This window comes from Mus pahari, chromosome 9, assembly GCF_900095145.1.
Source record: "Mus pahari chromosome 9, PAHARI_EIJ_v1.1, whole genome shotgun sequence".
Classification (NCBI taxonomy): Eukaryota; Metazoa; Chordata; class Mammalia; order Rodentia; family Muridae; genus Mus; species Mus pahari.
This window is the reverse complement of record NC_034598.1, coordinates 54,883,085-54,897,494: the sequence shown is the minus strand read 5'-3', so window position 1 is coordinate 54,897,494 and position 14,410 is coordinate 54,883,085. Positions and strand designations below refer to the sequence as shown.

The window sequence follows — 14,410 nt, the reverse complement described above, 5'->3', positions numbered from 1 at the left end:
GAGGCAACGCACCTAATACCCTCACACTAGTGACCGTTATGACATCATCAGCCGTAAAACATTCTACACATGATACAACCAGAAGGTTACTTTCTCCTAATCAAAATCCTAGTCAGCGGTTAAACTAAACTGTACTGCTTCAACCCCTGGTCCACTGTTAACTGTCCACACGTGTGTGTTTTCTTCATGTAAATGAGTATGTAAGACGCAAGGATTTCATTTGGACAGGGCAGAATTGGTGTGTCTCTGATAGGAAGAGACATCTCCTTTGAAAGTGTGTGTGGTATGTGGTAGGATGAGGAGTATGTATGTGTGTGTGCTGTGTGTGTATGGTGAGGTGTGTATGCTGTGAGTGTGTGTGTGTGTGTGTGTGTGTGTGTGGTGTAGTGTGCGTGAGGTGGGTGTGGGGAGTAGGAAAGCTCTCATTGAAGGTGGTCTGTGGTCTCCACTGAGTATGCTCCCTCAAGTGAATTTTCTTCTTTCTAGGAGCTCAGAACGATCCCCACCATTGCCTTTTCCCTCTCCCTCTTGATTGCCACACTGACTCTGAGGGGTTAAATGACTGACAAGGTCATCCAATCTCTAGGAACCTTTCCCAGGATCTGGCTGCTTTAGATTTTACACTAGTGCTGATCACAGTCCTGCGGACATGAGTCAGCTGACTCCAACTCCCAGGGCCTGCCAAATACCCAAGCCCAGCGGACAGAAGGGCCTGGGAGGTGCTGGAGAGATTTCATCTCTGGTGACGAAGTCTGACTCCTGTGTCTCAGGCAATACAAAGGTACAAAGCTCCTGTTACCGAGCTGTGACAACCAGCAGACGTGTTTGGTGACTTCTTAGCCGTGAGGCTGGATTGGATTGCGCTAGGCAGGAGACTTCCACAGGAAGTACAAGGCAGACTTCACTCTAAAGTGGCTCCGTCAGACACAACGCACACTCTGCCTGTGCCCTTTTCAGAGGCCCAAAGCTCATTTAACTTTAAATTAAGAAGTTTCTAGAAATGGTTGAAACCTTGGGTCATTAGAGATTGATAATTCACACAAATCATGGGCAGGCAACGGGCCTGTGTCATCTAAAACGCCATTTCATGAGGTATAGAGTATACTGGTGGGCCTCAAAGCAGGAAAGTTTCTCAGGCTGCGGGTAATCAAAGTTTCTCAAGGAGAAATTAACATATAGAAATTATCTCTTCAATCCAAAATAAAAATGCAGCAAATGTGTTCTATGAAAATACAGTTATGCTCATGTAAAATGTAACGGCGTCCTCCCATATCATCTGGATATAAAAATCTCAGAAAGGAGCTGGGGAGATGGCTCCAAAGTTAAGAATGATTGCTGCTATTCCAGAGGACCTGAGTTCAGTTCCCAGCCCCCACTTTAGGCAGCTCAAAACTTCCTGTAACTTCTGTTTCAGGCACTGTGACACCTTTTCTGGATTTGCCAGGCATGGCTACACACATGCCTTGTGCTTAGACAGATACAAATATGTACATAGATAAAAATAAACCTTAAGAAGAAACAACTTTAGTGCATTTTATACAAATGTTACTTTTTAAAGGGCTAATTAGCTAACAAACTCCTTTAATCAGCAAGTATTAGTGGGACACTAGAAATGTGACTTATCAAGTTACACTGTATACACACGTCCTTTTAGGAACAAATAAAATTTTAAATTAAGAAAAATAGTTTTAAAAAAATAAAGTGGTTTTAACTTGTTTAATTTCTTATGATGATATAAAGTTCTCTAAGTAAAATGAAAGTAAAAAAAAAAAAACCAAATTATTATGAGGCTATAAAGATATCTCCATGCCAAAGAAATTTTAGTACAGTGTCATTTCCAAAGAACCAACTGAACTGGAGTGGGGGAAGGGCATATGGAAGAGAATAAAGAAAGTTAGATACAGCTCTGCATTCTATGTATGCAGGTGACCCTAGGGTCAACCCTCAATTCTGTAAGATATAAATAAATAGGCAGAAATTAAAGTCCTACCATAAAGCAACTTTAAATTGCTCACATTCAAGAATGACAATTTAAAGCAAAATATTCAAGAATTGAATCCATATAATCTCATATAATCTAAACAGGTAAAATATGTCTAACTGAAGAAACTATGCTCTGTTTTGTTAAGTATTTAACTGTGTGTGTGCATGCTAAGTACACACATGCTCATATGACTGACTGGTCTCTCTAAATGAGGAGGGGCTAGCAGAGGATTGCGCTAAGCACACAGTTACCCACTCCCAGATTTAACAAGAAGAGCGTCCGTCAACAGTACAACTTGGAGGAAGTTCTAAGGTGAGCAGAAATATAAAGCAAGAAGCCAACAGAAACAGAGAGCTAGAGCTAGAGCTAGAGCGAGAGCGAGAGAGAGAGAGAGAGAGAGAGAGAGAGAGAGAGAGAGAACTCACCGTGTAAAGCTCGTTCAGAACCTTCATTAGGTCCTCGTGAAGCTGGAACGCAATCTCTTTGCTCTACGAAGAAGAAGAAATTGAGAAAAAGGAATTAACAATGGGTGAGGAAATTTGTTCTTTAAGTTTTACACATTTTAAAGACCACTAACTCAAGATAGAAGGACGCACGTAACATAATAGAAGCCCCATGCGTCCTGTCCTTTCTACCACAAAACACCATCAGCCCAACCGTGCTCTCTCACACTGAGGAGCGTGGCCTGGCGGTCTCCCCAGGATGTTCAGGAACAAATGAATGGCAGCCTGGATGGCTTCCCCACAAGTCACATCAGACCTTGCAGGAGACAGTGGGTGACGTACACAGGGTGAAGTGTCACGCTCTCTTAGGTGAGATGAAGGTCAGGCATGGTGGTGCTTGCCTATAACAATCAATACTTAGGCATGGTGGTACTTGACTATAACAATACTTAGGCAGGCTGAGGGAAGAGAACAGTGAGTTTCAGGCCAGCCTGAGCCACTGTCTCAATTAAAAGACAAAGGCCAGCAATAAGACACACGCACACCCCATACACACCCTACACACAACAGTAACGATAGGGAAATAAACGGGGGAAAAAAAAAAGCTAAAAAGGGAGAATCTGAACAACCAGTTTTCCTCTTCAACATAATCAGGAATTTTGTGGTGACTCCCCGAACAGCAGAGTTAGAGGTGATGAACTCTCCTGGTTCATTAAGATAACACCCCCCAAGCTACAGGGCAGCGAGCCCACTCTAGGTCCGCACGCTCCCACCTCTGCCTGCGTTGCTCCGATTTTTAAGAGGACCAGACTGCAGAGTTGACTCTTCCCTCGGCTTATCCGGAGTTGACGGAGGGATGATTAGAACACTGTCTTCAGCAAGCTCAGTAAACTGTTTTAAAGGGAACCACATTCACACATGTTTATCTCTGCCTTGAGCTCATCCTGTAGTCACGTATAGATCATGGAAAGCGTTCGTGGTATGGCTTCATCTACTGTGTGGAACAGTAACAGGTGCTCTGGGCTGTATAGGTTTCCATGTTACCCATGGCAGTGGGTGCCTAGGACTCAAAGAGGCTGTCATTCTCACCCAGCCTGGTTGCTTTGACTGTTACACAGGAAACTTTTTTTTAATAAAAAAAATCATTTATTTACTTATTTATTCACTTTATATCCCAATATCAGCTTCCTTCTTTCCTCCAAGTCCCCCCCCCCCGCGCGCCTCTTGCAGCTCGTCCCTGATTGGCCCCCTCCTCCTCTCCTCTGAGAAGGGGAGTCCTCACTGGTGATCCACAGGCAGGCAACAAATGCAGGGACAGCCCCTGCTCCAGTTGTTGAAGACCAAGCTGCACATCTGCTACTTTAAGCCTTCGATGGTTACAAGGGCAAACAGAGCTGCTTTGCCTGAGGGGACTGAGGCAGTTGCTATGGCTACTGAGAGCATCTGCTGCGTACTGTGGAGAGGGAGTGGCCATGGCCACTCTTGAGAAACTGAGACTTAGATCAAAGTGAGTCCATCTATACTGGTGAGGTCATTGGTTCGGGTCTCAACAACAAAAGGCCAAACTGATAAGGGGAAGAATCACTGGAGGTAAGATACCACGAGAAGACGACATCAGAGTCACACATTAATGCTGAGAAATTCAAGTTCGTTAGCTGCATCTGTCACTCGGTTTCCTTCAGATACGGGACAGAGCTTCGTACAGCAGGCTCTGACGGTGTCTCAATCTCTAATGTGGATTTAGGAATTTTAAATATTGCTCTGTCCGTGACACATGAGTATGTGGAGACTAAGAGTCGCTCTTGAGCCAAAGGGAGCCTACACATGGGCTAACACAGTCAACAGGAACTCGATCTCTCCGAGTCGGGACTCTGAATGTATATATTACAATCTCCTGTGTCTTCGGCCTGCTGTGTTTTTTTTTTAATATCAATTTTCATCCAAAGAACCAGGCGCCGATTTAAACTCTCTAATGGGATCAAAGGCCACAGAGGAGTCCTGCTCAGTTACCCACGTTTCAGGTAGCACGTCCAGAAGGAAAATATTTCTTGGCTAAGATTTCCGAACAATAACAGAAAAAAAATCCCATTGGTTCAATTAATCTCATCCCAACATATTTAAGGCCAGAGTAAAGGCTTAGCTGGAGGCTCTAAGGGCCCTCCATGTGACTCTTGGCTAAGCATCTTAGAACAAGCTCTGTATGTTGTACGTTTTTACAAGACTTCAGGTGACAAGGTAGAAAAAACTTGGCATAAACTTGGATTTCAACTTCATCTTTCATGAGAGGCCTGACTCTCCCTCTCTACTCTGTCTGCCTGCCTCTCCTCTCCTCTCCTCTCCTCTCCTCTCCTCTCCTCTCCCCTCCCCTCCTCTCCCTTCCCCTCCCTTCCCCTTCTCTCTCTCTCTCTCTCTCTCTCTCTCTCTCTCTCTCTCTCTCTCTCTCTCTCTCTCTCTCTCTCTCTCTCTCTCTCTCTCTCTCTCCTCTCTCTCCATGTAAACACACATGGAACCCAGGTGCACACTAATAAATTTTGATGTTCTTCGACAATCCAGGGGTTTTCTAAAAACTCATTTTATATGCTAACCAATAAGAAGGACTTTGTCAGTATAGAATGGTACTCTAACAACTTATGATTGAAGAAGTGAATTTTTAGGTATCTGGAGTACTCTTTAAAGGACATCATTACTTTTTGTTGTGACGGTAATAAATGGGAGACCCGTTTTGACTGGAATGGGGAGGGTAACATGAAGTGACCCTTCACAATCATTACAAACATGTGTGTGTGTGTGTGTGTGTGTGTGTTGGGGAGGCAGTATGTCAAAATACTTAAAAGCAAGGGCTCTAGAGTCAGAAAACTTCGTTTGACTTCTAGGAAACTTTGGTTCTCAGTTGAGGTTTTGTCTTTTATTGTTGATTGTAATGTTAAGTGTTGGCCTCCACAATTGGGAGTCTATATGCAGCCTGAGGGACCCCTCCCCCAGTTAATTCTGATTGGTAAATAAAGATGCCAGCAGCCAATAGCTAGGCAGAAGTGACATAGGTGGGGTTTAGGGTTCCCAATCTTGAAACCATGAGGAAGGATGGGGGTGGGGCCAGGGGGTGGGGGGNGGGGAGAGTTGGTGGGGGAGGGGCAGAAGCCACCATGGAAGAGTAGGGACAAAGGAGAAGCAAGGAGAACTGCAGGCCAAGAGAACATGGCCCAGGAGGGCTGACTAATTGAGTTAAGAGCAGCCCAAATGAAACATAGTAACTAAACTCGGGGGTTTTGGTGGGAGGTAGATGCATGTTAGCATCATGGAGGGTAGGCAGTTGCCAAGCTGTTGTGCTGCTTAAGGCATATTAAGATATAAGGGCTGTGTGCAAACCTTTCATCCGGGAACTTAAATGGTCAAAGGCAGGAAGGAACCCCGAGATGGAATTAAAAAAAAATTTTTTTTTTTTATTTTTACAACAGTTCTCTGTCTCAGTTTGTCATCCATGAAAGTAATGACAACCCTGTGATTTAAAGTCCAGTGACCTCCATGGAATAGATGCTTCATAGAAACTGCTTGATTTGATTCTAATGTCACTCCCCATGGCCCCAGGTTTATGGCAAATCCAGAAGGCTCTCGACTTTGAAAGGCCCTCAGATACTGTGTTCCAGTCTGGGTTTTCCCCTACTCCTTCATCACAGACACAGACTCAACTTAGTTTCCTATGCTCCACCTTGGGGGTCCTCCTGCTAGTGACAATGAACTAATGAAGCATACCAAGAAACCTGATAACTCCTGAAGCCATTACAGCAAGATGCGTACAATCTGTAAACGAGACCTTAGGGACCTGCTCTAGTGGTCACCTTAGAGACCATGGAAAGTCGGTAGAGAATGGTTTTCAGCAGGGAGATCCTTAGCTACCACTTGGAATGCAGTATCACAGTTTCTGTTTGTTCACTGAGGTACAATCCAAACCAGTCCTTACCGGTAGAAAAACTCGCAACTCATCGTTTTCCCTCTACCATCATCTGTTTCCTTTTGAGATTAAATCTTACGTGGTCAATATGGGCCTTGAACCCATGGTCACACTCCCTCACCCTTCTGAGTGTAGGATTACAGGCATGAGTCACCGTGGTGTTCACTACCACTTCTGTAGTCTGCAGGGATGAATAAGGAGCTGACTGCTTAGCAACGCTGTTTTATGTGACTAATGTATGTGAGAAACACGAACTCTTGGGATCTAGAGCTACATGGGCTGCAACAACATCAGAAGGCCATGGGGAGGTTGCTGGGCTCATGGCATGGAAACCTGACAAGGGTCACTTCATGTTACCCTCCCCCATTCCAGTCAAACCATCTTGCTCCCATTTATTACTGTCACAACAAGAAGTAATGATTTCCTTTAAAGAATACTTCAGACACCTTAAAAAGTCACTTCTTCAATCAGAACAGTTTGTTGGAGCACAATTCTAAACTGATAAACTGAAGTCCTTCTTGTTTAGTTAGCATATAAAATAACAAGCTTTTAGACTACTCCCAGACTGTCAAAGGCCATCAATATTTAGTAGGATGTGTGTGCACCTGGGTTCTATTCCAGACCCTTGACACTTGAGATAGAGTTGCAATGTTTAAAAAAAAAAAGGGTACAGATCTTAAGGAGGTAATGGCTGTTCCTTTTATATAAAAAATACTAACAAATTATACTTATTAGGGATAAAATGTTTTCTCTGTTCTTTGAGATGTAGATGGTTAAAGTTACTTTTCCATAGAGGAGAGCCCCCCCCCCCCATTACTCAGAGCTCCCTAAAATCACAGGAAAGGCCACTTCCTCCCATACTATGCCTACAGGAGTTGAAATGCTACTCAGTTTGCTGATGTGTTTTGGCAGGGTTCTGGGGTTCTGATCCAAGGGGGAGAGAAAGTGATCAGAGTTGCAACTTAGCTAATACTTGTTAGACGACGACGATGGTGATGGTGATGGTGATGGTGATGGTGATGGTGATGGTGATGATGATGATGTGTGTGTGTGTGTGTGTGTGTGTGTGTGTGTGCGTGTGTATCATGTGTTCCAGGATACTTCATGGTATTTGCTCCTTTGCCAAAGCTGATGCACTCTTCTGGGTTGGCACAAATGGTCCTTGTCAAATTCTATAGAATGAAACTGTGGGACACAGGACAGTTCTGAAAGAAGAAACGGTTGTTTAGGAGGCAGAGGCCAGGGATACCCAATTACCATAAGTTGGGTCCTGCCAACCACTTCCCACTTGGTCTAAAATGGGGACTTCAGGGAGGACCAAGGTGGCCAGCCGTGTTATCTCACTAATATTAATATGCTCAGTTGCGTATTTCGTGTTATATGCTTAGTGCATTTTCTTGGATATGCGATTTTTAAGGATGGAAATGTGAGTTTAAGACTCTCAACACTGGAGGGTTTTTTTTGTTTTGTTTTGTTTTGTTTTTTGTTTTAGGATTATTACAACTGTACGCTGCACAGAGTGTATGCAGGACAATGATGCTCTTTCTTTAAGTTGGAAATCTGAGGTTTATTTGTGACCCGTGCCTCTCCTTGAAGCCATAGTCACCAATCCTATCTGTTCTGGCTGATCAACTTTTCTGTATGTCATTAGACATAAGAAAAAGTGAATCAGGGGCTGGTGAGATGGCTCAGTGGGTAAGAGCACCCGACTGCTCTTCCGAAGGTCTGGAGTTCAAATCCCAGCAACCACATGGTGGCTCACAACCATCTGTAACAAAATCTGACGCCCTCTTCTGGCGTGTCTGAAGACAGCTACAGTGTACTTACATATAATAAATAAATAAAATTTAAAAAAAAAAAAAAAAAGAAAAAGTGAATCAGGTTTCCTCGAACTGAAACCGGTCCAGCTTGTGAAACATTTCAGGATGGATGCCTCTTCGCTACCTTTGCCTCTGTCCTAGTTTGGCTTCTGTTGCTGGGATAAGACCATGGCCCGAAGAACTCGGCAGGGGGTGGGCTTATTTCTTATCACAGTTTACAGCTCATCCTGAAGCATCCAGGCAGGAATTCAAGCAAGAACTTGGAGGCAGGAACCGAGGCAGAGGTCATGGAGGGGCAGTGGTGTTCACTGGCTTGCCCTCGCGGCAAGCTCAGTGTACTTATACAACTTGCCTAAAGGTGGCACCACCCACAGTGGGCTGGGATGGCCCACATCAATCATTAGTGCCCACTGGCCAATCAGATGGAAGCAATTCCTCAGGGGCGATTCCCTCTTCCTGGAAGCCGCTAGGTTTTTCTGTGAAAGTGTTTTCTCAGGCTCTTTCCTCTGCCCGGGCTCTGTTTTCTTCCCTCTACCAGATGCAACCGTGCAAGCTGCTCTGAATCATTCTTGTAAGTTGTTCCCCAGAGAAGAATCCGACTCTCCCTTTATAGTGACTTCATGATTAACTCACTGATCACCATCCCTGGGCAAACTGGTGATTAAAATGTAGATTCTGAAATTAAACTGCCAACGTTCATACTACTTTACTAAAGACAGTAGTAAGTTTCCAGGTCTTAGGTTTTTGTTTTCCCATTGACGACGATGATGAAGATGATGATAGTGATGATAATAATGATAATAAACAAAAGATGCTGACTATACTGTGTCACAGGGCTCATTGGGATGGTGCTTATTAAACACTGGACACAGTTATCATGCTTACTACTCTGTTTCCCTTCTTCCCTCAGGGGAATAACAGGGATTCAGATCTGAACTCTGCCCTCCAGAGTTCTCCATCCACAGAGGAACCAGACAGGCTGGATTTGATTATTTTTCTGTTGCTATAGTAAAATGACAAATATCTGAAATTGGATAATTGTAAAAAGGGGGGGAAAAGGTGTGTGTACAGTTCACACGCATGCACACACACGCATACACACACTCACACATACTTTCATACACACACACACACATACTTTCATACACACACACACACACACACTCACACACATATATTCACATATACATTCACACACACATACATATACACACACATATACACTCGCACATACATTCACAGGCACACACTTACACACATACATATTCACACACATACACACACATTCATATACTCACATATATATTCACACACACTCACACATACCCATACTTACATATACATTCACACACTCACATATACATTCACACATACACATACACACACATATACACACATACATACGTTCATACACACATATACTCTCTCACACACACACTCTCACACACATACACACTCACAGAGTCATACACTCATACATACATTCTTATACACACACTTTCATTTACATTCACACACTCACACACATACATACACACACATACATTCATATACCCCATCCTCCCTCCCCCCTCCCCTGACACTCACAAACAAAGGATTATTTAGTTCTGTAAGCACGAAGAACAAGCCCAGCACGACTCTGGTAAGGACGTCATGGCGGACACACCCACATCGAGAGGAGATATTGGGGATGATATTGCAGATTAGAACCTGAAAGGGACCAAGTCATTCTCACGGGAGCTCAGGGGTCCCATAGGACAACCTTAATCCCTTCCCTGCTCAGCTCCCCAAGACCTAGGAACCTCCGTGCTGGCCAGATCCCTGTTACTAGAAACTTACAGGCACGTGGCCCAGAACATTCCAGAAAGGAAAGGAGAGGACAGCACAAAGGGTGTAATTAATAGGAGCAATGTGACCACACTGAGCCACCCATCAAGTGACCTGTGTGGTTGGATTAATTGGCTGACTCACAAGTTTTCTGGCTGTCATAAAGGGAGTATTAAAGTCAATATATTGAGATGACCAACTCAGGAATCCTGACTTCGTGCTGAGTCAGAGTGGGAGTGAGAGAGAGAGAGGCAAGGCAGATTCAATGCTTAATGAGTGCTTCAGATGGCTTTGGTGTCTCACACTTGGTTGGCTTGAGATATAAATTCCGGGTAAAGAGGTCAGATCATGTTTCCTCAGAGTGTGTGCTTTTAACTTCCCAAACCTCATTTCCGTGGCTTTATATTAATAGAGCCCTTTAATTCACACGAACTCTGAAGACAGAGTCAGAGAGTTCCTTCCAAAAACACTAATGGAGAAAACAGGGTTAGGCTTAATGGCCCGAGTCCAGCCTCAGGAAGAGTGCATCCAGGATTTCTTAAGGCTTTTCTATTCTACCTGGCAAGAGACATGGTTCTTCTCCCTTAAAACCAAAGCTACAGCTGGGCACAGTAGCTCATATTATAGCAACATATGGAAGGCTGAGGCAGGAGGATTGCTATGGATTTGAGGCTAGTCTTGACTGGAGGCCAGGCCAGGAATTCATAAGGAAGACCCTATCTCGAAAAAAACATCATGAAACTCATAGCAGACAATTATCCTCACAAGAAAGTCTCCCCCAGGCAGGGGGAGAGGCTGTTTTCCTTCAGCTGAAACCCCATGCCAGCAGAAGCCAGGCAGGAGACTGGGGGGAAGCCGCAGCTGCTGTTCCAGAAGCAAGTCAAGGTTTAATCCTGAAGGGAGAAGTCCACACATCTTCTGGAACATCTGCTGCTGGGATTGACAGGCCAGGGTGACATTGCTCAGTGACTTAGAGAAAGTCACTGTTTGTGTGTGACAGTGTGAACCTTATAGAGTCCCTCACTCAAAGTCATTTGCAATCTCCCAGGCACGAACAGTCCCCGGACACACAGGTTTAATAACTCTGACTGAAATTTAAAGTTCTATTTTTATCTTTCTATCCTTTATCTCATGAGAAAAATCAGCATTTCTTTTGGGGGGGGGGGTGCAAGGGAAGGGATACTTCTCACATAAAGCAGACCCAGAGAGGTCAGAGGAGACTGTGCCCGCCCCAGAGAACAGCCAGGAAGGGACTCACAACCTCCCCTCTCTCACAGGGAACATGGTGGCTGGGAAGACCAATGGCTCCCTGAAACCCCTCCCCAGTACCTTGCGGAATGGCTGGCACAGTACTCAACCTTCTTAACGCTGGGACCCCTTAATACAGTTCCTCATGTGTGGTGACCCCCAACCATAAAATTATTTCATGACTACTTCATATCTGTAATCTTGCTTCTGTTACGAATTGTAACGTAAATATCTAATAGGCAGGGTGTCTGGTGTGCCGACCCCCGTTGAAAGAGCTGTTTGACGGAAATTGCAGCCCCCAGGTGGAGGACCTCCGGGCTGGAGGCATGGGAGAATTTCACCTCACTCCTCAGTCCAACCCCAACTGGGACAATAGGTCCCTCCTTAAGAATCGTTTTTGATTCTTATATCCTATTTAATTTCTGCTCCCTTGCAGGTGTACTGCTCAGGTTTTTGCACAGCCGTTTATGTTTTCAGAGTGCACCACAGGCATGCCGCACTGTCATCCTCAGCAAATGTGCACGCCCCCTGCTCATCCCACATCTCTCCTCTCTTGTCCTCACCCCTGACTCTTTACTTCCCCCATAGCATTAACCTTTAAAGAGTCCCTACCCCTAGCCCAATTCTCCCTTCCAGCAGCTACTTTAACTACTTCATTAACTTGTTTTTTTTTTAATTTCAAAGATCTAATATGTACTCTCCCTTTAACCACAGTACTTTATTCCCAAGTCTAGCCTTATTGACTGAGTTTGACTATGCTCTATACTGTCCTCTGTTATTGTCAAACAGGTATGGAAGGTAAAGGGGTCTCCGTTAACTGCCAGGGACGGCACCTGCACAGAGGTAACATCTAGCAGCCATGGACAGGCAGTGTTGAATGTTCTGTAGTTAATATTCTCAGCGATAGCGTAGAGTTTACACCAGCCATCCTGAGCTCCTGAGGAGGGATTGTTTTGAATTCCTCCTGAACTGAGGAATTATTTTCAGAACTACACATTCAACTTTATCAATCCAAATCATACTTGAATGCTGTGGAAACTCCAGATGAAAGAATATCACTGATTAAAATATACACCGAGCAAAGAAAGGACCCCACATACATAAATCTCAAGGCAGTAACATATGAAACATGTACACAGAAAACAAATACCACATAACTTCTCCGAAAACTATCAGGTCTACAGTCCTGTGAGGGGGCTAGGCTGGGCATGGTGGAACACACTTCAAACCCTGGCCCTCTAAGAGCAGAGGCTACTGAGTCTCTGTGGGTTTGAGGCCAGGCCAGTTTCCATAATGAGTTCCGGGTTAGCCTACTTAACAAGACCTTGTCTCAAAAGAGAGTGAGTTAGTTTAAATCTCAGACAGAGAACTCAAAATAATGACAGTAAAGTGTGTCTACAGGCACAGACAGCTGGAAAAAACAATAAGGAACTTAACACACTCGGCAGAGCGTCAGCTTACAATGGTGGCACTCAACAATCAGTAGCTTCTTTGGGCAAGTGAGACTTCTAGTGAGGTAGAGGTGGCGGAAACAATTCCATTCACAATGGTCTCAAAACAGCAACACCAACCAATTAAACAAAACAGGCTGCAACAAACCTCACCAAGAGCCTGTGAGGTTATCTCTTTAAAAAAATTAAAACACCGGAGGATGACACTGGAAGATGGAAAGACCTCATCGTGTGGTCGTGGATTGGCAAGATGAAAACTGTGAAAATGTCCTTGTACCAACTCTACCAAGAACCGGCCACCCCAGCCAAACACGAACTCAGTGCTTCAAAATAAATAAAATAAAATAAAAACAAAAGACAAAACAAACTTAAACTTTATTGGGAAGCGCAAAAGACTCCAAATCCTCAAAAAAGTTCTGGGCAAAGGGAATAATATACTGTGGAAGGTACCACCACACCTGATATTGAGTCATATTACAGTTGAGTAGCATCAAAAACATCATCCTAATGACACAAAAAACATGCTAGAGACATGTAGATCAATGGAGTAGAATAGAGGACCCAGATATTAGGCCACACACCTGATTTTTGACAAAAGTATAAACAAAAGAACCCATGGGGAAAGGACAGCATTTTCAACAAATATTGACAGAGAAGTCTATGTCCACGTAGATGAAACTAGATCTTTATCTTCCATCCTGAACAATGCTCAACTCCAAATGAATCGACGACCAGATATTAAGACAAGAAACTCTGAAACCATCAGAGAAAAAAGTAGGGAGTGAATGCACTGGATGATATAGGCATAGGTGTTTGGGATAGGGTTCCAATCCTCAATAAATAAGGGTAGTAGTGGGATCAAGCTTTTGTGTAGCAAGTGAAACTGTCGAGAAAAGGGACAGCCTATAGAATGGGGACAGACCTCTACCATCTGCATAGCCAACATAATGGGATTCATATCTAGAATATACAAAGAGCTAAAAGAAGAAAGCTAAGCATCAAGAAAAAAAAACCTAATTTAAAAATGGGTCACAGAAGTCAGGAGCCTAGCATAACTGTCCTCTGAGAGGTTCTACCCAGCAGCTGACTGAAACCGATGTAGAGACCCACAGGAAAACACTGATGGTGTTTTAAGATAGAAGAGTGAGGGGAAGGATTGAAGGCCTAAAGGAGATCAACAGAGTCAAATAACCTAGACCCCTGGGAGCTCTCAAAGACTGAGACACAACCAATGAGCACACATGGGATGGACAGAAGCTCCAGGCACATATACAGATGTGCAGCTCAGTCTCTATCAGTGCCTTGTCCAGCCTCAGTGGAAGCTAGAAAGGGCCATGAGAATGGTAGAAGAGGCCTTAAGGATCGAGAGGATAGAACAATGTGATATTAGAGTAGGGTGGGCAGGGGTCCTAACAGGATTAAAGGTTTAAGTTCAGATGGGAGTGGTAGAGAGGGGTGGGAGAGGGAAGAGGTAGCAGGTGTGTTAACCAAAAACTAATGATGCAAAGGCCTTCTGGTAACACACAGTTTTGTGACCTAACACAAAACATAATATTTAAAAATACTTAGGACACAGGAAACGTGCACAGATGGACAATGTTTTCCCAGAAGACATGAGTTATTAAGTGAAAGTCTCACTTCCAGGTGTGGGAGGGATATCTTTCAACCAGTTACTGGTTAGGGGGACC

At 44.1% G+C, this 14,410-nt stretch overlaps 1 protein-coding gene across 2 annotated transcripts in view; it reads right to left on the bottom strand.

The window, feature by feature from the left end:
• Srgap1 (SLIT-ROBO Rho GTPase activating protein 1) overlaps nt 1-14,410 on the bottom strand; it is a 268,720-nt gene that overhangs the window by 110,845 nt on the left and 143,465 nt on the right. For both annotated transcript variants that reach the window (XM_021204901.2, XM_021204903.2), the window contains exon 4: nt 2,410-2,472. In XM_021204901.2, the coding sequence (XP_021060560.1) occupies nt 2,410-2,472 (63 nt within the window). The remainder of the gene's footprint in view (nt 1-2,409; nt 2,473-14,410) is intronic.